The 12039-nt window shown below is 44.4% G+C and overlaps 1 protein-coding gene across 2 annotated transcripts in view; it reads left to right on the plus strand.

The window, feature by feature from the left end:
• The window catches only part of DNAH5 (dynein axonemal heavy chain 5), a 208031-nt gene that overhangs the window by 132107 nt on the left and 63885 nt on the right, over window positions 1–12039 (plus strand). For both annotated transcript variants that reach the window (XM_084848148.1, XM_084848149.1), the window contains exons 47-51: window positions 2223–2357; window positions 4441–4563; window positions 5931–6144; window positions 6437–6660; window positions 8795–8993. In XM_084848148.1, the coding sequence (XP_084704274.1) occupies window positions 2223–2357; window positions 4441–4563; window positions 5931–6144; window positions 6437–6660; window positions 8795–8993 (895 nt within the window). The remainder of the gene's footprint in view (window positions 1–2222; window positions 2358–4440; window positions 4564–5930; window positions 6145–6436; window positions 6661–8794; window positions 8994–12039) is intronic.

The raw sequence follows: 12039 nt of genomic DNA on the forward strand, positions 1-12039 counted from the left end.
GTTCAAAATTGGGAAAGGAGTACGACAAGGCTGCATATTGTCACCCTGCTTATTTAACTTATATGCAGAGTACATCATGAGAAATGCCAGGTTGGATGAATCAGAGGTCGGAATTAAGATTGCTGGGAGAATTATCAACAACCTCCGATATGCAGACGATACCACCCTAATGGCAGAAAGCGAAGAGGATCTAAAGAGCCTCTTGTTGAGGGTGAAAGAGGAGAGTGCAAAAGCTGGTTTGAAACTCAACATTAAAAAAACGAAGATCATGGCATCTGGCCCCATCACTTCCTGGCATATAGAAGGGGAAGAAATGGAAGCAGTGACAGATTTTACTTTCTTGGGCTCCAAGATCACCGCAGACGGTGACTGTAGCCGTGAAATTAAAAGACGCTTGCTCCTTGGGAGGAAAGCTATGGCCAACCTAGACAGCATAGTAAGAAGCAGAGACATCACCTTGCCGACAAAGGTCCGTCTAATCAAAGCTATGGTTTTCCCAGTAGTAATGTATGGCTGTGAGAGCTGGACTATAAGGAAGGCTGAGCGCCGAAGAAGTGATGCTTTCGAACTGTGGTGCTGGAGAAGACTCTTACGAGTCCCCTGGACTGCAAGAAGGTCAAATCAGTCCATTCTAAAGGAAATCAACCCTGAGTGCTCATTGGAAGGACAGATAATGAAGCTGAAGCTCCAATATTTTGGCCACCTAATGCGAAGAGAAAACTCCCTGGAAAAGACCCTGATGCTGGGAAAGACTGAAGGCAAAAGGAGAAGGGGACGGCAGAGGATGAGATGGCTAGATAGCATCACGGATGCAATGAATATGAACTTGAGCACACTCCGGGAGAGAGCGCAGGACAGGAAGGCCTGGCGTGCTATGGTCCATGGGGTCACGAAGAGTCGGACACGACTGAACAACAACAACAACAAGGTCCCTTCCAACTCTTTGGTTCTATGAACTTGCGTGTCCAAATATCTCAGATCTTTGATTGTGCAAACAATTGTGCAAATCCTCTCCTTTATTGCCCATGCTCTTTCCCACTTTTACTTCCCCTCTCAGGTTTCGACCCCGGCCTCTTTTTTTCCACCTTATTCCTCTGGGCTATTTTTTTTCCTGTCCAAGCTCCTTCCTTTCCTCCTGTGTAATGGCCCCAGGCCTGTAACCAACTGACCAGTGGTTTTAGAGGGGCCTAAAGATCCATAATGCTCTCATGGGCTGCAATTCCTTTGCTAGTGGGCCTCTTGATTGGTAAGATGAGTCAAAGGTTGATATCGCCGCCTCAGCACATTCCATGCTAACGAAGGCTAGTATCTTATCAGGGCCTAGGATGTGCCTGAGAAGTGAAGCTTGTTTGCCTTAAAGCTGAAGGTGCCTGTGCTGGGAAAGTTCTGATTGTTTTCCCTCTGAACAAGCACTGTTAGTCTATGCTGGGAAAGTTGCAGATGAATGCTCATTAACGCTTGCTGCTGTCATGTTGTCTCCCTGCTAACATGTATGGTATAAAACCCATTGTACCCCTTGGCTCTGGGTTCAGAGAAGCTGTCTGATCCAACCGTTGGGTACGCCTGTGTGCTGTAAGTACTCAATAAAGGCTCCTTGTAAGCAAACCTGGGTCTGGCTTATCATTATCTCGGCACCTCCAAACCATAGCAGCCCATGGCCGGGGCATACAATTGGTGCAGCGAGCAGGGTGCCAAGAGAACTGATATGTTCAGATTCACAGGGAAGGAGGATGCAGTTGTTGGCGTGGAAAACCGACTCCTGGGCTGTCCGCAGTTGGAGCTGTGGGGTCGGGTTGCTTTGCGATGTGTCATCCAGCAGCTTCACCCCCTGCTCTGCCTTCCTGTGGCTAGACAGCTGAAATCAGGTGTCTAGCCAAAAATGCAGGGCAGGAGAAGCATGGAGGGAACAATCCCCTCCATGCTTCTCCTGCCCTGCATTGGATAGGTGGTCACCTCCGAGTTCGGAGGCAGCCGCCTATCCCCATAGGATTGCACCCTTAGTGAGTTACAATACAAATACCACAGATGATAACTCTGTTTTGTTTATGTATGGGCATAACCCAAATAAATTAGCAATGCTGCAAGGGATGGTGTATTTCTTGTGAAAGTTACATTTTTACTTCTTCATGACTTAAAATGGATTTTTTTTGAGAATTGAGCTTTGGCCAATATATTTGGGTCTCATATCCCTAAACTCATTTGAATTCTCTTTTCATCTTCAGGCAGTGCTGCTAATTGGTGAACAAGGGACTGCTAAGACTGTCATCATCAAAGGGTACATGTCAAAATATAATCCTGAAAGCCACATGGCCAAGAGTCTGAACTTCTCATCGGCAACAACTCCTTTCATGTTTCAGGTAGTACTTAAAATTGTCTTTGCCTGAAATGAAAGTAAAGCTGGCCTTTGGGTTCACTGTCAATCCACAGGAAAGAGATTAATCAAAAACATTTTATTAAAGAGCAGAGGTCCATATTCTCAGCTTGCTCTCTTGTTCCTTTGGCATTGGTGGCAAAATCTTAATTCCCTTAGGATGCCATTTCTTCCTTGTTCATATCATGTTAAAACAAACAATTTCAGCCAATTCCTAATTCTGAAATTTCTTTGTGGACTCCTGGTTGTTGCCATGTTCTGGGACAGAACAAGATGATTTCCTTGGTGAGCATGCTGCATGTCAGTCTTAACAAAAAGAAATCTCATTGCGTTAAATCCAGTATGGTGCTTCTGGAAGTCCACTAGCTTGACGGGACTTTCTCCCTCTCTTCTTCCCCCTGCAGCCCTCAGCACCATCTGAAAACCTGCTCCAAAGGGTTTCCCAGCCCTCTGGATCCAATGTTGAGGGTGCATGGGAGGCTTTGAGGGGGAAGGCAGAATTGCCCTTTCCCGGTTCCATTGATGGAACTGCTGCTGTCACTGGAATGACTCCATTGGATAGAACCCAGTAAGTTCTCATTAAAAACTTGTGGAAGAATAAATAATGACATTCATTAGATAGATGCCATAAAAAGTAGATTAAAGTGTTGCAGAAAACATAAACTGAACATATACATGTGTAGTACTTTCAGCTTCTTACTCTTTAAGCGGTACGCTTATCTGGCCAAACACACAGCAGATTCACATATGCATGTCCATCTCACTTTGATTGTTGAGGTCAACAGAGGGAGGGAGGGTAAACAGCATGTAATGAAGTTTAGAACTTGACAAGATCTTTTTGTGAATGACTGATACAACCTAGAATATGGGTAGGCAACCTGGCGTCCACCAGTGTAACTGTTTCACTGACTAATATTCACCAGTAGGGCATCTAAAAGGGGATGGAGTCATAAGCGGGATGGGGTTGGAGGAGGAGAGGTACACTTACACCATATCCCATACTCCTCCAGACTACAGTCACACCCCTGTCAACAATGCAGTTTTACACCAGTCTCAGACTTACTGCAAAGAATTTCCTTCCCATTGACTTCAATAGGAGGATTGTTTTTTAAGTTGTTCCTGCACCAGCAACTGCTCTGCCCATGTTGCCACAACAGAGCATAGGATATGTGGTGTCACTCAGCACCCTAAATTCTAAGGCACACTGCTGGTGCATCTGCCACTTTTGCACTTCTTTCAATTTTCTGTGCTATATTCCTTTCCCTTACCAGGCTGAGCAATGCAGGGTCAGGCAGCCATTTCACTGGTGTATTGGCAGCCTATCTTTCTCCCCCACCCACCCCAGAGTAAGTAATGTATGGGATTGCTCTCTTAGGGTGCAATCCTATCAAGACAGGTGGCCGCCTCTGAACTCAGAGGCAACCGCCTATCCAAAGCAAGGCAGGAGAGGCATGGGGAGGATCTTTCCCTCCATGCCTCTCCTGCCCTGCTATTTTTTGCTAGACGGCTATCTAGCAGCAGGGGGGCCGACCTGGAGAAGAAGTTGCTGTATGACACATTGGATGTATCGTATGCGCAGCTCCGCTCTCCCCACCCTGGAACGCCCCCCAGCCCAACCCCTTTTCAGTCGCTCTGCGCTCCTCTTGCAAGCACGGAGGATGGGGCTTCTCCGCACTGCCTCCGAGGCAGCATGGATGAGGGGGAAGGTAAGTTCCCGGAAATGAGGATAGCTTATGGCCCTCTAGACAGCATCTAGTAGCCATAGGATTGCTCCCTTAAAGTCTTATTTGGACTTTCTTTTTATAAGTGAACAGGTAAGGAATATTGTATTGGCTATCCTGATGTTGATATATATTGAAGTAACTTTTGATTTAGGGTTTTCTAGTGTATGCTGTACATACCATAAAGTGCAATTATTAAAATATACATTGTGCATACTATTTACACATGCCTTTATGTTTCTTAATGTTTCTTTATTCCAAGCACACTGTATGTAAAATATGCAACTATCATGTTAAAGGCATGGGGAGAGTGTTAGCTTTTTGTAAATATGCATGTTTTACTTACAGCGCACAATAGAAAGTTATGTGGACAAACGAATGGGCACAACATACGGGCCTCCTGCAGGAAAGAAAATGACAGTCTTCATTGATGATGTGAATATGCCTGTAATCAATGAATGGGGAGACCAGGTCAGCTAAATGATAGCATCTTTGTATTATGCAATACAATGTCTTGGCAGTGAGTAGCATCAAGATGATAATTTTATCCAGATTTTTATTTACATTAGAAAGTGTTTCAATAATGCTTCCAACCGAGGTCCTTTTAATTTGGCAGGGAATGTTGTCTAATTTTATTGGGAATGACCAAAATCCTAAATTGGCTGTAGCAGTTTCACAAAGTCCTAAAGAGGAAGGTGGAATAGCATATCCTGATATAATCAAATGTGATTGAAATCTGAGATTAAAGATCTCAAAATTGTTCCATTCAGATATGAACCTGCCATGCCTTCCATGGTATTACATTGGGAGGTACAGGACTAATAAACACAGGAGATGTGCAAATCCACTCAATGCAGGAACTGCAAATCTGAGATAAATTGGAAATATGAGTTAGTCTGTCTGTATTTTTATTGCTTTATTTACAATGGCAACTTTAAAGTAGCACATACAATCTCTGTATGGATAAAACTTGAGGTTGTAAGTTACATTGACATAGTAAATAATGATCATGATCTGATTAGATTAAAAGAAGAATTATCCAAAAGTACCTCAGTGGTATAAGTATTTTCAGCTTTGGGGCTATGTAATGCACACTAGCTCTAGAGATGGGTTTTTAAAGACATTGTCTTGAAAATGTTGTCTTTAAAGACATTGTCATTTCAAATGTTGGAATAACACCCCTGTTAACCTGAGATATAAAAGGAATACTTTTACATTATTATTACTTTGTAATAATGGAAGGCATAAGTACAAGAGATAATTTCAAAACTTGTTGGGGGAAAAATGATTAGTTTATTAGTTAGGGAGCCCAGGGAGAAGAGAGAATCTGTAGCAAGTACAGCAAAACCCATTAAGCTCCCCCACATGGATAATCTACTGCATGAACTGGGACCTCTACATGGGTTTCTTCACATGGAGCTTTCATCTTGCAATTGAGATTGCTCCTTCATGGAAGTTGGCGGGCTCTTTACATGATGCTGTGTCCCCCCAGGGCATCTCCTGCACTAAATGCCCTTTGTTCCATTTTTAAATCGATCACAGATCATGAGCTATCAAATTACCCCGTTGTGTTCCACTTGAGTTCCCTCTGTGAAAAGAGGAAAAGCAGCAAGAAGAGGAGCAAGATCAATGAAAGATAATGGAAGACTCAGATACGGGGAGAAGGAGGGGGAAAGGGGAGGGGGGAAAGGAAGAAGATGAAAAAGAGAGTTGTTATGATCCTGCATCTAAAATGGAAACAGAAAGCCCCGTTTAAAATGCAGGATTTGGGGCTGATGTAGAGATGCGCCACGCATGGCTGATTGGTTTCTTTTTAACCACAAGGGGTTCTTTTACAGGTCACCAATGAGATAGTTAGGCAGTTGATGGAGCAAAGTGGGTTTTATAACCTGGAAAAGCCTGGAGAGTTTACCAACATTGTGGACATCCAGTTCTTGGCTGCCATGATCCATCCTGGTGGCGGACGCAATGACATCCCTCAGAGACTGAAGAGGCAATTCTCTGTATTTAATTGCACTCTGCCTTCTAATTCATCCATTGACAAGATTTTTGGTAATGTGCAACAGCTTTTTAGCTTTGTTACTCGTATGAGCTCTTTAGGGTGTATCTTACTTTGATGAACAATTTAAGGGATTGACAACCCTGGGATTTTAACTATCCTTGTTTATTTGGGCAAGGAATCCTAGAACAGTATTTCTTCCTTGAGCTTTTTCCTTGCCTGTGGCATGCATAGCCTTGGTGCTGGTTTCTGGAGGCATTTGATTTCTGCTTGTGTCATGCTTGTTTAAGATTGCATAGATCAATGGTGGGAGATTTTTCAAACTGTCCAACTTGGCTTCTTCAGGTGTGATCGGCACAGGACATTATTGCAGCCAGAGGGGCTTTGTGGAAGAGGTGAGATTGACAGTTGCTAAGCTGGTGCCACTAACACGCCGGCTGTGGCAAATGACTAAGATCAAGATGCTGCCGACCCCAGCCAAATTCCATTATGTGTTCAATCTTCGAGACCTTTCCAGGGTTTGGCAAGGGATGCTTAACACCATTTCAGAAGTAATCCATGAGTCTAATGTAAGTAGTGCATGCAATGCCCTCCTGAATTAGCTATTGTTATCATGATCTTTATCACGTTTTTCACTGTGGATGCACGCTGATGATAAACACTGTACAGTTGGAACTGGTGTGGATAGACAGCCTCGTAAATAAATCATTAAACTGGACACCATGGTTAAGATTCACAAATGATTAAGTGAAGTCATGGGACAGATGTAAACAGTGGGCCAGAACACTTGTGGGGCTGAAAATAATTTGGGGGAGTGGCTCAGGAAAAAAGCAGTTGGCAGGGGAAGGATTAAGCGTCCTCTTTCTCGCCGGTCTTTCTCCCACGCAACACACCTCTCCTCATGAAGGAGAAGAGGGAAACTAACATTACATGCAGTGCAATAAAAGACGTTGTTCAGCCCTTTTGTTTGGTTTGTTTGGGCAGTACCCAGAGCTACACTACCGCTAACATAAATTACATTGCACTAGCATAAACGACCTCTAGCTTAATACCAATAGCGCTTGCTGGGGCGACAGGTTTCACAGAAGTCATTCATGCTAGTGCAATGTAATTTGTGGTAGTGGTAGTGGTAGTCTCACCTTGGATACTGTTCTTTGTTTAAAGTGCTTATTAGTTGGTCTTTGGCAAAAGCAATCAGACCAGCTTACATAAGATCACAGATAATTACAAGAAAAAGAAGGCAGCACAGCAGCATGAACATATTTGCAACACCCTACCACCACCACCTATCCATTCTAAAGGTCTGAGCAAGGAAAAAACGTTTTCACCTGGCGCTGAAAAGAAAATAATCCAGCCAAACCTCCCTGGGTGGGAATGACACACACAGGGTCCTACAACTGCTACGGCCCTCTCTCTGGTCACCACCCACCTTGGCTCAAAAGGTGTGTGGACTTGAACAGGGCCTCAGAGGCTGATCATGACACCCAGGAAGGGTGGGAAAAGGTGGTCCTCTAAATATCCTTGTCCCAAGCTACTTTAGGCATTATAGGTTGAAAACAGTAGTTTGAATTGTTCTTGGAAATAGAGCAAGAGCTGGTGTTGTAACCTTCTTTTTAGTTTTGCATCCTAAAATGAAGGGCAAAAACTTTACTCCAGGTTAAACGCTTCACATGTAAACAGGAATTAAGTCAAAGATTAACCAGGAGCGCCATTTCATATTTCAGGGAGGAGGAGAGCACGGAGTAATTTTAGTGGGTGGGAGGGGGTGTTGTGCAGGTGGAGCTTCAGCAACTTCCAAAGGCCGGCTCTTGGATGCATTCACAGGTAAATTTTCTGGAGTGCTTGTGGTGGTTGTTTCTCTCTGCCCAAATAACTATAGCAGGGGTATGAACTAGACTAAGCTGAAAGTGAGGGGGATCGCATTCTGTGAATATTTCCATTCTTTGCACAAAGCACCATTTCAGTGATTTTTTGAGGGTTGCAGATGGGGTGGAAATCTTTGTAGCGTGGCAAACATGCTCCTCCCTCTCCAATACACAAACCTGCCATCAATCTGAATTGGCTTTGTTACATCACCACACTGTCTACCTTGGCTGGGATCATGTAGCTGGGAAGAAGACAACAAACAAAACTGGTGATCATGTCAGTTTGGGGAAAGAAGCAACTTAAACAGGAGGCAAACAGAAGACAGGTAAGTTAGGTAGGTGGAGTTTCTGGAAACATTTCACCCTCCTGAACACTCCCGTGAAAGTGTTTATACATCAACATTGGGTACAGCCTAATATCAACACATAAAGAAAGGGACTTTTAAGATACGAGATTTGTGCTGGTGTCATGTGTATTTTACACCTAGGTCCATGTTGGTGAATATGACAACAGTCAGTCAATGCATAGAACCAGAGACCTGGCCAGAAATATTGGTGCTCATAATGAAAAATTGCACGTGACCTGAAACACAGAGTGGAGAGCAATGGATGGTCCCCTCTGTCCTCCCTAAATGTGCCTCTGGGGTAATCATCCATATTTAATCACTCATGGAAATCAGCTTCTCACAAGAGAAATAAAGTTGTCACAGCACATTCTTGTACTTCAACCAACCATCTTCTAGAAACAAATTCCATGTATGCTTGGATGTGGCAAAGTCCTCTCCTGTGGTGAAAAACAGCACCCAGTTTTCCTTTTCTTCTGTTTACCTCTGAACAGGTACTCCTAAAACTATGGAAGCATGAATGTAAGCGTGTTATTGCCGACCGTTTCACAACTCCTGAGGACGTGGATTGGTTTGATCTGGCATTGGCAAAACTTGTTGAAGGGGAATTTGGTAGTGATAAAAAGGCTCTGGTAGATCCCAACATTGATGCCTACTTTGTTGACTTCTTAAGAGATGCACCTGAAGCAACAGGTAAAAATCTAAATGGAAAATCATCTGTTTGGTATAAGTGACCTAAGAAAAAAGTAATGGGTCTTGGATTGGGAATGTCTACATGATAACTTATGTAGACAGACTGAATAGAATGACAGCAGAATGGAGTAGTGAGTGTGAGGATGCATAGAATAATAATGTTTATATTATAATATTTATAATGTGCCTTAACTAGGTAATGTATGATAAGGATGTTCTGAAGCTGTTTCCCCCTTCCACTGTGAGAAATTACTAAAGAAAGGCAGGGAATAAGTTTATGCGTTGGCCTACATATACAGCATGCATAACAGTTGCAATAAATTGTTTTGTCAATCTGTGCTTTATTTGCTTTATAGCAGCCATTCCAGAAAGGACCTAGGTTTTAAAAATAGACAGTAAGTGAAGAGCACAGGATGGTAGTGCGCTCCACAGCACTCCTGTGCTCTCCAACAGGAGGAGCAGACTTTTGCAATTACTTCAGGAGTGAAGTACTTCGCCTCAGTATCGTTTGCAGTGCTCACTCAATGGGGACTGGGGAGTAAACTGGAACTGGCAGTGTAGACAATACAAAAGTGAAGTATTATACTGCTGGAATCAGCCAGTGCTGTTTCGGAGCCTAGGTGCATGTACACCCAAAGTCCATATTGCCCAAAGTTTATTTTTGCTCCTGTTACTCTGGCATAGAATGCAACATTTAGGAGAGGGGTCCATTCCACCTGCTTTAAATGGAGAAGGTCCCAGGTACCCTGGAGAGCCACTGCCAGTCAGTGTAGACATTACTGACCTAGATGGACTTGGTATAAGGTAGCTTCTATGTTCCTCTGCAGGAGCTGCTAATCAAGTATGATGGGAACCATTTAGAATTTGGCACTGGTTGTTTTCTGGTACAATCCTATGTCCCCTAGACAGCGTCTGGGGGACATAGGATAATTTGGTTTCTGGGATCCGAAGTTGAAACCAAGGCTCTGACCTCAGAGCCCAGAAACGGTGCTCCTCGCCCCCTCCCCCCCATATCTGGCATGGTTCTCTCTGCGCTGGCTACATCTCTCCACTCGGAAATGGAGCATGGAGATGGCAAAAATGGAGTGGTCCTGGGGGCAGGGATGGAAGAAAACCACAGAAGCTGCATTACACAGCTTCCTATGCACATCCCGGCCTTCTTCCCTGCCCTCCCTGAAGACATGCAACATCGCCTGTCTAGGGAAAATGCAGGGTGGCCGGAGCGCGGAGACGAGGATCACCTCCGTGCTCTGGCTGCCCTGCATTGGATACTCAGCAGCCTCTGACTTCGGAAACTGCCTACTATTGAGATAGGATTGCGCCCTTAAAGTACTTGGAAATGGGGGCATGAACCATTCTCTGCAGCAGGGGTGCAGAACCTCCCAATCCAGACCTCTGGGGTTTCCTAGATGGGCACGCCGCCTCCCCCTGGCCCCACCAATTTCTCCCAACCACCAATCATTTGATGGTTTCCCAGCTTTTGTGAAGTTTTTTCCCCATTCTAAAATGTTGAAGCGCCTCACCTAAGGCTGAGTTACTGGCAGGAAGAGCTTTAAGCTAAAATATGCTGATGTCTTTGGCCCTGCCCCTTTTGCCTTTGGCTCTGCCCGTCCCTGGAAAGCGGCCCCTGAAACCTTCTCTGAAATGGAATTTGGCCCATGGACTCAAAGAGGTTCTGCATCCCTGCTCTAAAGGTTCACTGAATTTTATACATGCGCTCCCTTCATCCTTGAAACTGCATGCATTTTGTACTTGAATATCTAAATCAGAGTACCAGAAAGGCAAAAAGAGCAACAGCTGAAAGTCACTGCTGATAGTTCATAGGAATGGCCGTTCCGAGAATTGGAAAGGATGGAGGAAATAACAGCACATTCTTACGACACTCATTTACTTGAGCTATTGGTAACCTTGGGAAACTTTGGTGGGAGCTTTAAGCTGCTGTTAAGCATCTCTTATGTCTGTTTCATATTCTGGTTGCTAAAGGGAACCTTCTCCCACCATTGGAGTTTGATGGTGTGATCACAAGCATGTTTAGTGAGAATCAAGTCCCAGTGGCTTCAGGGACTCTTGCCACCTAAGCGTGCTTAGGATTTCGGTCTAACTCTATGCACACTTAATTGGAAGTTGCTCCAAGTTGAACTCGGTGGGATTGCCTTCTAGTTTAACATGCGTAGGCTTGAACTGTGTGTTTCCCAGTCTAGGGGATGTCTCCACCAGCAATTTACTCTGAGCTGGCTGCGTTTGGAGTTTGTTAGGGATACATGACATCGTGGCCATCCAGCAGCCACCCCGGAGCTTATCACAGAAAAACTGGATTTCCTGAGACTGCTGAAAGTCCGATTCTTTCCTTAAGTCAGGTTCTCCATGGTACAGTTGTTGTGTGCCTCAAGCCCCGCATTTACCTTGGTTATGCTAGCGCTGCCCAGGCTGTGCCTTTCACTGTGATCCCAGTCAAGGGGTGTTTCCTGTCCCTGTGTTTCCCAGCACAAACCAATCAGTGTCTAATCAGAAGTAACTCCCATTGTGGTCAATGAGGCTTGTCCCCCGAGTGCACACACCAGCATTTACAGAGATCCCCTTCAATTGAAATAGCACATTTTAAAGCACTAATTCCCTAAAAAGGCTCTAAAGCACATTCCTGAAGCTGTGATTCTCCGTTGTTTGGTTTATTGCCTTCAGAAGTATCTAATTAACACCTTCATTCCTGTGCAGCATAGGGGTAGAAAGGGGGCTGGTTTCCCATCCCTTTGTCCCCCCCCCGTCTTTCCCAGCACAAACATATGTGTGTCTGCTCAGAAGTAACTCCCATTGTGGTCAATGAGTCTTGTTCCCAAAATGTGCACTTCCAAAGTTACCAAGATTCCCATGAATTGAAATAACATGTTTAGAGAGCGTTAATGTCAAAGGTTTGATTGATAGCAGCAGGGCAGTGAGAACACTGTGTTCCTGTAATGATTGTTTATTTAAGGAAGTAAGTAATGCGGGGCGGGGGGAGGAGAGAGAGAAAGAGATCATTTGCAGCTTCAAGGCAGGGGGAACACTGTGT

The sequence above is a fragment of the Heloderma suspectum genome, chromosome 4, assembly GCF_057233095.1.
Source record: "Heloderma suspectum isolate Gila_16-S chromosome 4, 16-S_ref, whole genome shotgun sequence".
NCBI classification, from domain to species: domain Eukaryota; kingdom Metazoa; phylum Chordata; class Lepidosauria; order Squamata; family Helodermatidae; genus Heloderma; species Heloderma suspectum.